Source organism: Calidris pugnax, unplaced genomic scaffold, assembly GCF_001431845.1.
Source record: "Calidris pugnax isolate Ruff unplaced genomic scaffold, ASM143184v1 scaffold17, whole genome shotgun sequence".
NCBI classification, from domain to species: domain Eukaryota; kingdom Metazoa; phylum Chordata; class Aves; order Charadriiformes; family Scolopacidae; genus Calidris; species Calidris pugnax.
The window spans coordinates 13,532,155-13,548,484 of NW_015090794.1; the positions used below are offsets into that span (position 1 = coordinate 13,532,155).

The 16,330-nt window shown below is 53.4% G+C and overlaps 1 protein-coding gene across 4 annotated transcripts in view; it reads left to right on the forward strand.

Annotated features, from left to right (window-relative positions):
- The window catches only part of RAB11FIP3 (RAB11 family interacting protein 3 (class II)), a 91,491-nt gene that overhangs the window by 35,885 nt on the left and 39,276 nt on the right, over positions 1 to 16,330 (forward strand). For 2 of the 4 annotated variants that reach the window (XM_014936605.1, XM_014936606.1), the window contains exon 3: positions 6,184 to 6,275. In XM_014936605.1, coding sequence (XP_014792091.1) covers positions 6,184 to 6,275 — 92 coding nt within the window. Of the gene's footprint in view, positions 1 to 5,877; positions 6,057 to 6,183; positions 6,276 to 15,402; positions 15,584 to 16,330 lie in introns of those variants that run through there. The other 2 variants (XM_014936607.1, XM_014936608.1) reach the window with 2 other exon arrangements.

Consider the following 16,330-nt stretch of genomic DNA (forward strand, 5'->3'; position numbering starts at 1 on the left):
AATGCCTGTAAATTTTTAAATCACGGCTGTGCACCTTTTGCCATCTCATGTTCAAGCAGCATACCCAGTGAGGGAGGCCACTCTGTATCAGTTCTCCTCTCTTAAGCCAACCGTAACTTCACCTTGCCTTTTTTTGAGGGGGTCTGTTGTGTTTTGTGCCCTCCACGCAGGTTCCTCGCCTTATTCCTGTGCTGAACGTTGAGGTCTGTTGGCTGCACATGATCCATCCTGCTGGAATCGCTCGCAGTTTGTGGCTGCGTGGCTTGCAGCGGAATGTGGAGTGTGTCTTGGCAGATGACTTAAATACTTCTGAAAGGCTCTGTTTTTCTAGGTCATTCCTATATGAAGCCGATAAAACTGGCTCTGTTTCTGACCCGTCTCACTACCGTACCCGCAGCTCTTCACTCAAGGTGCCTTTTTCACTGAAACCCTGTCTTCTGAAAGCAGTTTTTAGAATCTATTTCGGGAGCCTGCTGTACCCCGGGACTTCTGTTCCCGTAGCTCTATGCTGCTTTGCCTTTCTTGAAAAGCCCAGTTTCCCATTGCACGGTCAAACACTGGGAGAACAGAGATGTGTTTGGACAGAGATGGTCCTCATCAGAAGATTTACATAGTTTGGGCAATGATTATTGTTATTATTTTTTTTTAAAGTGGGAGGAATCAGAGTGTCTTAAGAACAGGAGGGAGATGCAGGGTTTGTGCAGAGCCATAAGGCAGCACGAAACTGGGCAGAAGTGGGGAAAACAGGGAATCTAATGGAAAAGAAAGGCCTGTGGCTGGGCTTACAGCAGAGCTTGTGTGAAGGTACATCTCCATTTCCCAAGTGGTGTGGTCAATGCCATGGCTGGGAAGGTGGTTTTCTCAGTGGGATTTGCATGAGCACACATTGGACAACAGGAAGCCTCAAGGCAGGGGGAGGAAAAGATGCCCAAGAGCTGCTGCAGATGCCTCATAGTAGAATTAATCTGCTTTTTACATCCTATTTTTTTTTTATCCAGAATCACCTTACTTTCACTGGAATACACAGCACACGTGCTTGGTCTTACTGGCTACAATTCCTTGTGTAAATTCTACGTTGGCCACGTTACCCTGGTAGAACTGTGCTGCCACAATAATTCAACCGAAGCTTTATCCAGATGCCTGGTACCCTGCCCACGTATCCCCGTCAAACAAATTAGTGCAATTAATTTGGGAAAAAGACCTAGTGAATAGCTTTTAGTGCCTTTAGGGAGATTGTTGGGCAGGGTCGACTGGAGCCTGACTTTTAGCTTTGAGATTTTTGGCCGTGTGAAGAACAGAACGAGCAGCAGAAGATGAGGGGTAGAGCTGAAACCACAGGAGAAGCTGATCAGGGGCACTCGGATGCAAGGACAAAAGGGAGATCCTAATCCTCATTTCTGGGCAAAAGCTGTGATTTTGAGCTGGGTTGGAAAAAGGTGACTCCAAGTACTCCATCGACTCCCGAAGAGCAGGAGGAAGGAAGGAGGTCAGGTGAAATCAGGGATGGGTGTAAGAGGTGAAAAGGCTTGAGAGAGTTGGGGAGGGTCAACCTGGAGAAGAGAAGGCTCCGGGGAGACCGTGGAGCCCCTTCTAGTCCCTCAAGGGGCTCCAGGAAAGCTGGGGAGGGACTCTGGATGAGGGAGGGGAGCCCTAGGAGGAGGGGGAAGGGTTGGACCCTGCAAGAGGGGAGATGGAGCTGAGCTGTGGGGAAGAACTTGTTTGGTGTGAGGGTGGTGAGAGCCTGGCCCAGGTTGCCCAGAGAAGCTGTGGCTGCCCCATCCCTGGAGGGGTTGAAGGGCAGGTTGGAGGGGGCTTGGAGCAACGTGGTGTGGTGGGAGGTGTCCCTGCCCAGGGCGCAGGGGTTGGAACTGGATGATCATTAAGGTCCCTTCCAACTCTGACCATTCTGTGATTCTACGATTCTATGAAAATGTGCTTTATGGTGCAAGGGGCAGGGAGAAGGTGATGTGAAGGAGAGAATCCCATCAGCTGCATTTGGCTTTGGGGCCCAAAGGGGACATTGGAGGGAATTTGAGCATTTGTGCTGCTGGACCAGGGCTGTGCAGTTCTTCTGCAGGTTGCCCATGGCCATCCTGTTCTATTAATGGTATGATGGGGGAAAACAGGTACCGGAGCCCTCCAGCTCTCACCACACGCCTCTTTCTCCACCTGAAGGATGGTGGTCTTCACATAGGGAGTGCCAGTTGAGTAGCAAAGGTCTCTTGGGGTTTTTTTTTTGGCTCTTTTGGACAGGAATTTGGAGGCTTAACGCAGCCTATTGTGCTGGGAGACTTGCAGGCAAGCTCTCCATGGCAACTCTCCCTATACACAGAGCACCATATGGCTTTTTCGGAGGGGGGAGGGAATGAATCTGAGCAGAAAAAGTCAACCTTTGTTTGTGGCGATGTTTGTCTTTGCTTTCTGAGCGCGGGGAGGTGGAAACAGGGAGTTGCTGTCTGCTGGGCATGGCTTCTGCTGGCTGCACCACCAGCAAGGGGCTGGGGGACCTCTCAGGTGGTCTTTCCTTGCTTTTTGTGGTGGAGCTTGCTGTGAAAACTAACACAGATACACCCCCCCCCGCCTCTTCTTTGGGCTGGGTGCTCTGCAGACAGATGGAACAACCGGTCTCATGCTCAGCACTACACCAAGAAACACCCAAAGGATTGGGGAGGCTCTGGGAGCACTGGTTTTGGGCAGGAGCTGCACTGGGGGGAGCTGTTTGTGCACTCTCTGCCCATGCTTGATGCCCCTGCTTCCAAAGGGAGCTGGGAGCCTTCACTTGCCTGCAAATCCTCCCTTTTTTGGAAGGAATGAGCAGAATAAATATCTTTATCCGTGTTTGTAGGAAAGCAGGAAGCTTTGGCATGTCTACTTGGAGGGGGAGAAAGAAGAACCGATAGGGGAGTGAGCAGAAGGGAGCAGGCTGTGTCTGGCTCCACCGCCTTCGGGGCGCTCTGCGGTTCCTGGGGCTGCCACGGGGTGCCACCAGCAGCCCTGGAGATGGCCTTGATGGTGGGTAGAGCTGTCACCGGGGTTCATACCAGCTGGGACAAAGAATCACAGAATTATCTAGGCTGGAAGAGACCCTCGGGATCATCGAGTCCAGCCATCCACCCTACTCTAAAGTTCTCCCCTACACCATATCCCCCAACACCACATCTAAACGGTTCTTAAACACAGCCAGGGATGGGGACTCAACCCCCTCCCTGGGCAGCCTATTCCAATGTCTGACCACTCTCTCTGTGAAGAATTGTTTCCTAATGTCCAGTCTAAACCTACCCTGGCGCAACTTGAACCCATTACCCCTTGTCCTATCATCTGTGACTTGGGAGAAGAGACCAACCCCCACCTCTCTACACCCTCCTTTCAGGGAGTTGGAGAGAGCAATAAGGTCTCCCCTCAGCCTTCTCTTCTCCAGGCTGAACGCCCCCAGCTCCCTCAGCCTCTCCTCATCAGACTTCTTCTCCAGACCCCTCACAAGCTTCATTGCCCTTCTCTGGACCTGCTCCAGCACCTCAATGTCTTTCTTGTGGTGGGGGGCCCAAAACTGGACACAGTACTCGAGGTGGGGTCTCACCAGTGCCCAGTACAGGGGGATGATCACCCCTCGGGTCCTACTCCCCATGCTGTTCCTGACCCAGGCCAGGATGCTGATGGCCTTCTTGGCCACCTGGGCACACTGCTGGCTCCTGTTCAGCCCACAGGCCACCAACACCCCCAGGTCCTTTTCTGCCAGGCAGCTCCAGCCACTCTGCCCCCAGCCTGGAGCGCTGCAGGGGGTTGGTGGGACCCAAGGACAGGACCCGACACTTGGCCTTGTTGAACCTCATTCCATTGGTCTCAGCCCATCCATCCAGCCTGTCGCAGAGCAGAGCCCTAGCTGGGCACAGGACCAGGGAGTGTCTCAGGGAGATGACCTGGCTCTTTGGATGCTCCCGTGCATGTCACAGCCACCTCTGGAGGTGGCCTTTGCCTGGGGTTGGCAAGGGACATGGGTGGCTGTCCCCTCTTGGTTTGTTTTTTCCCTGAAGCAGGTCTTGCTGAGACCCACTCTTGGATGCTCCCATGGATTTGAAACAAGGAGGATGCTGTCCTCATCCCCTCGGTCCTCCCTGCTGTCATCGAGGAGACTCTCAAATTTTGGGACAGGGATAACTAATGGGAAAACTGGCCGTGGGCTCAGATCTGCAGGTGGGGACAGGGTGACATCTGAGGAGAGGGAGAACACAGCCTGGAGATTCTTCAGTGCTAAACCCATCAGTATTGCCTGGGGTCGGCAAGGGACGTGGGTGGCCGTCCCCTCTTGGTTTGGTTTTTCCCTGAAGCAGGTCTTGCTGAGACCCACTCTTGGATGCTCCCATGGATTTGAAACAAGGAGGATGCTGTCCTCATCCCCTCGGTCCTCCCTGCTGTCATCGAGGAGACTCTCAAATTTTGGGACAGGGATAACTAATGGGAAAACTGGCCGTGGGCTCAGATCTGCAGGTGGGGACAGGGTGACATCTGAGGAGAGGGAGAACACAGCCTGGAGATTCTTCAGTGCTAAACCCATCAGTTAGAGCAGGAGGTGGCCTGAGGCTGCCTTGCCTTGAGCAATGAGGGTTTTTGCATTTTCCTGCCCTGCTTGGGGTACACACAGCTGGAAACACAGCTCATCGAGCAGCGGTGCCGGGAGAGCAGTGGGATATTGGAGCCATAAATTGCCAACAAGAGCACCTTTCATCCCGTGAAGCCATGACCCCGCCGTGTGCTCACTGGAGAGCACAGGTTTCTGAAAAAGCAAGTTGGCTTATTCCTGGGTTTGATTTAAATTCTAACCCCTGGCAGCCCCAGGCCCAGGATAAAGAAGGGCTCGTTTCTGGGTGTCACACATTCAGCTTCTCCAACCCCCTGGGCTGCCAGTACCCATTGGGTTGGTGCCTCCAGTATCTCCTGGGGCCCTGACTGTGTTTGGATTTAACGGGGAGCTGAAAGGGAGGGTGTTTGGGTGGGAAGGATGTTGCTGCAAAGCTGACTCCTTATTCAGTGCCCTAATCCCTTGCCTTTGTACTAGCCGTGCAGATCCCTTAAGGAAAAATGGCATTTTTTTGGTATCTGGACCCAAATCAGGAGACCTGGCTGGGACTTCATAAGGGCTATACCCTTAGAAGGTGGCTGTGTCAAAGCCTCATGTCCTTTGATTTGGACTGGAGCGTGGCTACGCTGCCAGCCTGCTGGGAAGCCACCAGCCCAAAGGAGCCAGAAACCAGCCCCTGCTTTTGTAGCTCCTCTCCCATCCTCTGCCTCCAGCAGCCGTGAAAGCAAAGCCTGTCCTTCCCCAAATCCAGGCGGTGGCCCAGCTTTCCTTGGATCACTGACATATTCCCTCTGCCCGGGCCAAGTTTATCGACATCAGACAAAAACCCGGTGCCACAACGCCTGCAGCTCCGAGGCGTGTGGTTTTTTGAGCCTGCTGTTTATTTTTGGGACTGCAGCATCTGATCTTGATTTGGTGTTTCCAGCCTGGGATCTGGGTCGTGTGCTGGATCGGGCATTTAGCTGGTGCTTGAGGGAGCACGGGGAATTTGTGCTCCTTTCCTCCGTCAGAGAAATGCCGATCTGCTCAGCTGCAAATGGGTGTTTGGGGGTGGGAGGAGTAATTTTTTTTTTTTTTTTTTTTAAGAATTCTCCTTGAAAACCTCCTATTTTCCTGTCCCCCTGGGAGGATGGCTCCCGATGTGGCTGGCCACGGGAGGAGCAGTAGCTGCTAAAAGCTTCGGTGCAGCCTGCTTTCCCCGCCGTTCCCATGGTAGTTGGCTGTCACACATAGATCTAATGTATTCCCTGCCCACAGCAGGATTAGAGCCTTCTGGGAGAAGAATTAAAAGAGGATGCAGGAAACGGGGATGGGGAAGAAACCAGGAAAAGGAGCGGAGACCATGGCAGGGTAGGGAGGAATCCAGGTGCTAGTCCCATCAGAGCAGTGAGGGACCTCGCAGGACCTCTGCCAGGGACCTGCCTTCCAGCCGAGGAGGTGGTGGGATGCCTGGGAGCAGAGGGCCTCTCTGAAGGCACCGGTGCGTGCAAGAGCCAGTTCTTGTCCTTCTGCTGTTGTGTCTCTCAAAGGTGTCTTTCATTTGAGGGTGCACGTTGCCTTTTGGTGATTCTCTCTCTTATTTTTTTTTAATGTATTTTCTTCTGCAGATCCCGACAGCCAGTTGTATGATATGGGATATACCCCTGAGGAGGAAGCCCCGGCCTGTCCTGATGAGTTTGATGACTTTGTCACGTTTGAGGCAAGTATGAACTCCATTGTGAACTCCAGCTGTGTGAGACACGAGCGGGAGGGTTTGGCTGGGGGAGAACATCTGCTGTGGCAGGGCCCAGGGACACTTCACGTGTGTTAAAGACAAATTCTTTAATCCTTTAACCCAAGAATTTCCACCAAGCATTTGGTGCTGTTTAACTTAAAATTGGTGTTCAAGCAAAAACCTGCAGCTGGTGCTGTCTTGGCGTGCAGAATGCCAGAGCACAGTGCCCTGGGTGAAAGAGGAAGATCCTCCTTATGGTAGAACCCAAGGAACACGGAGAGGGTGCCTGCTGCTGTCCTCTTTGTCCCATTGCTGGAGTTTCTGAGTTTGGAGAACCTGGGCCTGATTTTGAGACGTACCAACCAGGAGCCTACCTGAGAGGCACAGCAGAGCTTTCTGACATTGGCACTCAGTGCTGTTTGGCCAGTAAAAGGCCAAGCAGAAGAGGAAAATGTAGATTTTTCTTTCTCTCTCTGTTCTTGGGTTCCATCAAGGATGCTTATCTGATGTGGGTTTTTTCCTTTTATTAAAGTTATGGCCTCCATCCCTCCCTTCCCGTCTATATTTCTTAGCACAGGAACATTTTGAAGTAAAATCCTCTATCTGTTTTTCCCAGCTAGAAGGGAGGCTGCTGCCATGGTGTCCTCCTGTCTGTGTTTTTTTGGATTTTGGGTTCTCCTTGGTAGGTTTCCTCTGGTCCAGCTCCATGTTTTCCTGCCTGGAGCAAAAGGTGCAGGAGATTCCTTCAGAGCAAAGGGCTGGCTGGTTCCCTGGTCCCACGTGGGGACCAAATTGCTTCCTTCTGCTTTGCCTTTTCCAGACTTTCCTCTTCAGGTTTTTGACTCTTGTGTCGTGGTGCCCTGGGTGGTTTTATCACACAAAGTGTTACTTGTGAAGGGACTCCCAGCCTCCTTTATATTTGCATGCAAATATATATATGTCTTTGCTTTGTGTGGACTGTAATACGTTATTTTGGCCTTGTGACTTCTTGCTAAAAGGCTCAAGCTGATCTTTTGAGTTTCCTAATGATAAATGGAGTGTTGGGCAACTGCTCTTCCCCGTGGTAGTGAGAAGCACAGGTCCATCTCTTGGCATGGCTTGAAGCTCTCACTTTGAGGACTCATCCTTGACAGTTGACCGGGTCATCATGCCCTTTCCCAGCCGGGCGTGGGTTTTCTCTTGAGCTGCTTTACTGGTTCCCGTTCTCCATCAAGTCAACAGACTGGTGCTGTCACCCCGAGCGAGTCCCTTATTCCCTTGGGACTGCCTGGGTGAACCCAGCCCTAAGAGCCTGCCATCCTGGGTTCCTCCCCCAGAAGACTTTCAAGGGCGTATTGTGTATTAGGTTATTTTTCCTTTTTGAAGGATAGTTAGAAAACCCAGCAATGGCCAGATAGAAGGGGGACAGAAGTGGGAAGGGAGATGGGTTTCCTATTCTTCTCTATCTGGTACATGGTCAAAAATGGGCTTTTTAACCGCTGGCCTGAGCGTTTTGGATGCTGTGACAGCCCGTGTCACAGCCTGTGTCGTGGTGCTCGTGCAGAAGGGCTTTGTCTCTGTGCTCCTCAGACCCGCATCAAGGAACAATCTTCTGAGATTCAGAGCAGGGATGTTTTCTAAGGGCTAATTTAACACAGATGAGCTCTGTCAGTGCTGTGAGCTATTCTGGGCAGGAATACCAACAAGCCGGGTGTGTGCCCCGCTGGGATGAAATACTTCTGCTGCTGGGCCATCATTGCCTTGAAACGACAAGGTGACCCAAAGGAAAAAAAGGTGATGAATCCTGAAATCTCCTTTTCAGAGAGATGTAAATGGATTCCTGTACTGAATTCAGGGGTAATCGTCTAAAGATCAGAGCTCTGTCGGTGTCTACGTTTAATATGCCAGGGAAGAATTACCCCTGTTGTCTTGGATACATGATTCGAAATAATTTCCAGCCTGCGAGGATTTCGTAGAGGTTCAGCAAATGAGAACATGAGCGAGAAATACGGCTCGAGTGTAAAAATAAATCGCTGTCTTGGGGCGCGAGGTTTTTTGTTCTCCTTCAGCTGAGCAGTGAGCTCCCAACGTGCGTTTTATTCCACATGTCCTGTAGTGCTCCTACCTTGGAAAGCCTGAGCTGTTTCGGGGAGGGGGGGGTGAGAGAAGCATCCTGCTGGGAGCAGCAAATGAGTGTTTTTTCCCCACTCTGCCCTCCCTGCTGGTGGGAGGGCTCCGGCAGGGCCTTCTTCGTTAGGTGCATCAGGCATCCCTTCCCTGCTGGTGGGGGGGCTCCGGCAGGGCCTTCTTCGTTAGGTGCAGCAGGCAGCTGCTCTGAAAAGAGGAAGAAAAATAAGACAGAAACCAGAATAAATGGCCTTTCCCAATATATATCCCACCTTGTTTGGATCCACCTGGAAGAGAGGAGGGGGAAAAGAGAGGAGGGAGACTCTGGATGAGGGAGGGGAGCCCTAGGAGGAGGGGGAAGGGTTTGACCCTGCAAGAGGGGAGATGGAGCTGAGCTGTGGGGAAGAACTTGTTTGGTGTGAGGGTGGTGAGAGCCTGGCCCAGGTTGGCCAGAGAAGCTGTGGCTGCCCCATCCCTGGAGGGGGTCAAGGGCAGGTTGGAGGGGGCTTGGAGCAACGTGGTGTGGTGGGAGGTGTCCCTGCCCCAGGCAGGGAGTTGGAGTTTGATGTTCTTTAACGTCCCTTCCAACCCAAACCATTCTGTGACTCTATGAAGAGCAGCCTTCCAAAACTGAAGGTGTTGCCTTTTCCTCCAAGGAGACCTCCCACACCACCAAAAGGCAGTTTGTGTCCTCCAGTGTCCCCATTTCAGCCCTGGGGAGGGGATGCACAGGGAGCACACAGCCGCTACGTGGGACCACCAGGCAGATAAAGAGGTCAGAAAGAACCTGACCACTTCTTTCTCAGTCCCCAAAGCACAGCTGGGGAGCTTCAGACACTGCTGAGCTTTGGCAGGGCCATGGGATGAAGATTTCTCCTCTCCTGTCCCATCAGAGGACACTGGAGAGGCGGAGCTGAAAGAGAGGTGTTGCATTTGCTGTGCCATGGTCCTGAGGGTAATTGTGGTTGTTGGGTTTGGAGCATGGTCTGTTCCCACTTAAACAGCACAAAATCGCAGCGTCTGGAGTGCTTGGCTCTTACAAGTGCTGGGGCCCTGACAGAGAGCTTTTCTCCTAAATGTTTGTTCAAACAAGTGTAAACAAGTGCTTTTCTAAATGGAAATGTCTTCTAGTTGTTAATAAGGTTGCTCTTCTCCGTGAGTCATCCCCTCTTCTGGTAGCTGTCATCAGAGCGAGCTGAACATCTGTGGAGAGCCCTGAGTGCCCAGTGGTGGTGTCTCAGTGAGTGTTTGCTCGACAGCGAGAGGAGCCAACACTTGCATCTTCCAGTAAAGGCGTAAAAACCTCTCGAAGTGGGCAAGGTCTGAACTTTGAAGCTTCGGGCAGGGACCTTCATAATGTCACATACTTCTGCAGCAAGATGCCCATGAGCCAGCAATGTGCCCTTGTGGCCCAGAAGGCTAATGGTCTCCTGGGGTGCATCAAGAAGAGCGTCACCAGCAGGTGGAGGGAGGTCATCCTGCCCCTCTGCTCTGCCCTGGGGAGGCCCCATCTGGAGCACTGGGTCCAGTTCTGGGCTCCCCAGTTCAAGAAGGACAGGAAACTGCTGGAGTGGGGACAGCAGAGGGCTATGAAGATGGTGAGGGGAGTAGAACATCTCTCTGGTGAGGAAAGGCTGAGGGACTTGGGTCTGTTTGGTCTGGAGAAGAGAAGACTGAGGGGGGATCTGATCAACACCTATAAATACTTCAAGGGTGGGTGTCAGGAGGATGGGGCCAGTCTTTTTTCATTGGTGCCCAGGGACAGGACAAGAGGGAACAGGCACAAACTTGAACATAGGAAGTTCCATCTAAACCTGAGGAGGAACTTCTTTGCTGTGAAGGTGGCAGAGCCCTGGAAGAGGCTGCCCAGAGAGGTGGTGGAGTCTCCTTCTCTGGAGACATTCAAACCCCACCTGGACACGTTCCTGTGGGACCTGCTCTGGGTGATCCTGCTCTGGTAGGAGCTTGGACTGGATGATCTCCAGAGGCTCCTTCCAACCCCATAGCATTCTGTGATTCTGTGACACGGAGCTTCTGGCTCTGGTTGCACCTTTCCAGGTCTGTCCACCAGACAGGTCCGTCCTAAACCTTTTTTCAGAGAGGATTTCTGGTTGTGTGGCTCTGCTGAGACAGCAGCTGGCGGGGGATTGGAAACCCAGGAGCCACGTGGCTTCTTGTGGGTCCAGCTCTGCTTGCAGGACATCATGAGGCATCAGAGTCCCCAGTGCTCTGCTGTCACACATGCAAGAGGAATCCCATCCCCTGTCCCCCGGCTCCTGGGCAGGGAGAACATCCCCTGACTGGGGTTACCTGCCCCCAGGTAGTGTCTTTGTCCCTGACCCAGGTGGGAACCTGCTGGGGACAAGCTTTCTGCTTTCTCGTTCTACAGGCAAACATCACCAAAAAATAATTGTGGCAGTTTTGGCTACTCTGCTTTGTAAAAGCCATGAAAAGGGAGCTTGGAGTCTGTCTGTCCTGACACCTGAGTCCTCACCTGTTGTCCCCCAGGCTGGGCTAGTGCAGCTCTGCTGCTGGCTAACTGGGAGGTGGGAGTTCTTGACTCCCTTGCAAGCTCCCGTGAAGCTCATGACTCAGTTCTGAGATGTTTGCAGTGCCCTGGGTGGGGAAAAAAGGGTGAATTTGGAGTTAGTTTTCATGATGCCTGCTGTGCCTTGCCCTAGGACAAGGGCTTTCTGTCCCCTCTGCCCTGGCTCCTGGGGGCAGATGAGCCCACTTGAGCCACACTGGGAGGGAAGGGTGACTCTGCCAAAATGGAAGCCAAGTACGTAAGTTCAGTGTGTTATTGGATTTAGGCTGGGATTGGAGATTTGCCCCTCTGCTCTGCTCTGGGGAGACACCCCCCCCCCAGTGCTGCCTCCAGCTCTGGGGCCACCAACAGCAGAAGGACATGGAGCTGGTGGAGCGGGGCCAGAGGAGGCCCCGGAGATGCTGGGAGGGCTGGAGCCCCTCTGCTGGGAGGGGGGGCTGAGAGAGTTGGGGGGGTTCAGCCTGGAGAAGAGAAGGCTCCAGGGAGACCTTGGAGCCCCTTCCAGTCCCTAAAGAAGGGGGGCTCCAGGAAAGATGGGGAGGGACTCTGGATGAGGGAGGGGAGCCCTAGGAGGAGGGGGAAGGGTTGGACCCTGCAAGAGGGGAGATGGAGCTGAGCTGTGGGGAAGAACTTGTTTGGTGTGAGGGTGGTGAGAGCCTGGCCCAGGTTGGCCCGAGAAGCTGTGGCTGCCCCATCCCTGGAGGGGTTGAAGGGCAGGTTGGAGGGGGCTTGGAGCAACGTGGTGTGGTGGGAGGTGTCCCTGCCCAGGGCAAGGGGTGGCACTGGGGGGGCTTTAAGGTCCCTTCCAACCCAAACTGTTCCATGATTCTCTGGAAATGTGTGACCTCGGGTGGGCAGGAGGAGAGGCAGAGCCAGGCTGTGCTCCGTAAGGCCTGCCCGGGAGCAGGATAAATAAATAATTCCTGTTTTAACCGTTGGAACTCGAGCCAGCGAGGTCGTAGAAAGTCCCTTTTTGTGATCTGTGAAGCCGGATGGGTGAGACACCCCTCCCTGGGGTGGGAGATCTGGGGGCTGTGGTGCTGTGGGGTGCTGTGGGGTGCTGTGGTGTGCTGTGGGGTGCCGTGGGGTGCCGTGGGGTGCTGTGGGGTGCTGTGCTCCCTGTGCAGGGCTGTTGCCATCTGCTGGGCAGCTGCTGTGGCTCCTCTCGGGAGCAGCCAGAAAAATCCATCTCCCTGAGCTGTGCGGGGCTGGGGGAGGAGTGATTTTGCTTCCTCAGAGCCCCAAGACGAACCAGACACACACAGGGGCACCCCACAAGCGTTATCCCCCCTGCTTCAGGCACGTCCCTCTGGGTAAACAGTCGGTAGCACGTTGTACAGTGCAGCGGAAGTGGATCTGGGGAGGAAAACAGTCCTTGGTGAGCCCCCACCTCTAATTTTGTGCATTTTGGGAGGAGGGAATGCTCTTGGCTCTCTCCAGCCTGCCTGTCCCGAGGTGCAGCTGACGGAGGAACTGTTTGCCCTCTATTAAAATTGGAATTAGATTTTTTTTTCATGTGGATCAGTGGTATTTAGTGCTTCTTGAAGGGCAAAAAAAAAAAATAATCAGAGTGGGGCAATTTAAATCCACGTTCCTGGATTTTTGCAGCTGCTCAAGAGTTTCTGCAGAGGGGACAGGAGGCTGGTAGGATCCCAGCAGTGCACTGGTAGGACAGAAGCTGTTGGGTACCACAACTTGGGAGTGCGAGAGCATCAGTTCCCCAGAGGCATCAGCCAGTTCCTCGTGGCTTGTGTTTTGCAACGAGCCCTTGTGGGGTGGTTGTACTCAGTCTCTCCTCCTGGTAGCCCGGTGGACCTTCTGAGACTTCCTTTTTTTATTATGATTTGCCTTCCCCTAAGGCAGGGAGAGTTTTCTGCCGTGGTGGTGGACCCGCTTTGGAATCCTCAGCAGTTTACGTCAGGTTTTTCCTCCTCTTCCTCTCCACCATCACCAGCGGCTGCGTGTCTCGTAGAAGCCAACTGGTCTGAAAAAATGGGGTTTTCACCCTTCAAGGGCAACCCCTGGGGCTCGTGGAGCTGGGGTTCAGCTTGCCAGCTCTGCTGGGGACTCTGCAGGCTGTTCCCTCATTTTCTGAGATGAAGGTCTGCGGTCCTTTGCTGCACCAGATGGAGATGAAGATGCAGCACGTGAAGACTGAAGCTCTTCACTCCTCAGCTCAGGTTTTCTTCTCCAGTGTCGTTCCAAGGACTGCCCTCACCGGGCTTCTCTTCACAGCGTTTGGCCCAAAAAGCACCGTTGTATCCGAACAAGAGAAAATCACAAATCCCTCTCGGAGTCGGCCGCTGGAAATGGTGTTAATTTTGGCGTAAACAGCTGCTGCGCTCAAAATCTCGTAGGTGCAATGTCCCCACTGTCCCCAAAGCCTCTCTGTCCCCCAGCGTGGGGAGGTGAAGGGAACCCATCCTGCTCCCACGTGTGGAGCATGTTTTTTTTTGCAAGCAAACGAGTGAACGGTCTGTATTATCTTTGTATCGATTAGGCATGAGAAAAATACAGTAATTACTAAAATTGCTGGACTGAATCATAGAATTGTCTAGGTCGGAAGGGACCGTTCAGGTCATCGAACTCCAAAATCAGTCTGTGGTGACAATGTCATGACAAGAAGCCTGAAAATACTGAGGAAATTCCTATGTTGTATTGACTCAGTGCTGTGCAGAGGGGAGGACGGGAGGGTCGATCAGGCACAAACACCCCTGAAGGCAGGACTGCAGTTCAGGGCTGCGGTGAGAAATTTCTTTGCTGGGCTGAAAGGATCTTATTTGGAGTGTTTGCCCTGGGCAGGAGAGGTTGGAAGGAGTTTGGAAAACAAAGACCTTGAAGCCTTATCTTGAGCCGCCGGCGCAGCGCGTGGGAGCGAGGAACGTGGGAGCTGGGGGGGCAGCATCGGGGGGCAGCCCGTGGGCCCAGCAACACTGGGAGCAAAGGAGTCTCAGTAAGAGTTCAAAAAGTGAAAGTGATGGTCGTTGGGGTTTCCTAATTAGCTTTTCTGTCGTGGTGTGGGACTTTGGAGGGCTGCGGAGATGATCTGGAACATCTCTCTGCTGAGGAAAGGCTGAGAGCCCTGTTCAGCTGGAGAAGAGCAGACTGAGAGAGGACCTCATTGATGCTGAGAGATATCTAAAGGGTGGGGGGCAAGAGGATGGGGCCAGACTCTTCTCAGTGGTGCCCGGGGACAGGAGAAGAGGTAACAGGCACAGACTTGAACATAAGAAGTTCCATCTAAACAGGAGGAGGAACTTCATTCCTGTGAGGGTGGCAGAGCCCTGGCAGAGGCTGCCCAGGAAGGTGGTGGAGTCTCCTTCTCTGGAGACATTGAAACCCACCTGGACACGTTCCTGTGGGACCTGCTCTGGGTGACCCTACTCTGGCAGGAGATGGGACTAGATGATCTCCAGAGGTCCCTTCCAACCCCGTACCATGTGTGATGCTGTGATTTGGGCTCCTCCAGCAGTGTTAGACCTCCCCTGAGCTCTCACAGCACACGCAGAGGAGCCAGGAGAGCAGAAGATCCGGGCAGAGAAGAGAGCTGGGGTTAAAAGATAACTCCCTGCTGCCCTACGTCCTGCAGGGATCCTTGCTTTTCTCTAGACTCAGCACAGAAGGTCAATGGTTATCACGGTGCGAGACGCTTCCAGTCAGACTTGCTGAGTGGTAGGTCCTGCTCGGTGCTTCAGGAAGGATGTGGCTCAGAGGAGAGCATGGATCACCCGGAGAAAATAAGAAAATGTGATTTGGGAAGGTAATGGAGAGAAATAAGTTTATTTATGCTCAACAGGCACGACTATGGGAGCCTGAGGCTTGATGTGTGCGATGTTTCTCTAGAAAGGAAACAGAAAAACAGATGAACCCCTCAAAACTTTGGGGTTTGAGCGGTGCGTGGCGACCCACGCGCTGTCGAGGACTTTGTACGTCACCGGGGAAGGGAGGACCCTGTGGACGGGGTCACCCCACGGCGCTGGCTCTGTCGGGGCTCCTCTGTTTGCACAAAGCAGCTGCTTGGGAGATGGGCTGGTGTGTTTGTAAACTCGGTTATCACCCGTGACCGGAGCCCCAGCCCTTCTTGGAGGGCAATATTGTCATCGCTTATCACGGATTGCCATTTGAGTCACCCCGAGCGGTGGCTTTATCAGTCACCAGGTGCTCCTCACCTTCCCCCAGCGAGCAGGGCGAGCTCTACTCCTTCTTCTATTTGTGGCTATAAGGAAGGAATTTGTCATTTACTGCTTAAATATTCACCAGAAATATCAGGAAGGATGAGATAAGCCCTGGAAGCATTTATAGGTGCTCTTCAAAATGAATCTTTGGTTGTTTTTTTTTTTTTCTTTTGAGATGGGCGATGGTTTCATGGGAAAAGAAGGCGTGAGCACCTGGAGCGGGGCTGGCCCTTGCGTGGGGCTTTGGAAATTGTGCTTTTATTTTGGTACTGGCCGTAAAGCGGGAGGGTTGCGGTCACACGGCGGGAGCTCGGCCTCTCCTTATCGCCGCCGAGGGGGGGAACAAAAGGCGCTCTGTTCCCGGCGGCGCTGGGCCGGCTCAGCCTCCCTCCCGGACTTTGCTTCCCTCCCGACTCCCAGAAGGGGCTGGATTCGACTCGGGCAAAGAGGAGATGTGTCCACAGGTAGGTTTCCAGCGCCGACACCAAAGGAGGAAGGATTGGGTTTGTAGAGGGAGGCAGATCTTCGGCCCCGGGCCTGCTCTCAGCCCCGGAGATGTTGGGAAGAGGCAGGTTGGGTACCCCCGGACTTGCTGTTTTCTGATCGAGTGCGTTTAGAATCATGAAACGGGTTTGGAAGGGACCTTAAAGCCCACCCAGTGCCCTCCCACCACACCAGGTTGCTCCAAGCCCCCTCCAACCTGCCCTTGAACCCCTCCACACTTAGGAATGGCCTTTCCTCCCGGTAGTCCATGGGGTGTGTGTACGTGACGGCATCTTCATGACCCTCCCAGCCTGGGTCTTCCTGGGGGAACTGGACCGGGAGGGACGGTGGCTGCAGGCTTTCGGGGTGCTGAGGACAGTCTGCAAGATCTGGTGTCTTGTGAGTTGGTTATTGATTTTGGGGGTGGTTTTTTTGGGGTGAGTGTTTTTGATTTGCCCCGACAGGTGCCGGGCAGTTCTCTTGCCCAGCTTTGGTGGGTATTATTGAGCGTAGCAGCCCCTAAACCCAGCTCTGGGGGCTGTGTTATGAAAGTTGCCTTCCCCCCAGGCTGAGCACCGGTTCCCTGGCTTCTCTGAAAAACAGATATTGCCCAAATACTTGGGAAGAGGCAAATATTGTGGCCGAGAAGCCGGGCCCTTGTTGCTGGTGATGGCCATGGGGGTGTTATAAGCTTTTAGCTGCTGGGGCCTGGAGGTTGAGCTTCCTTG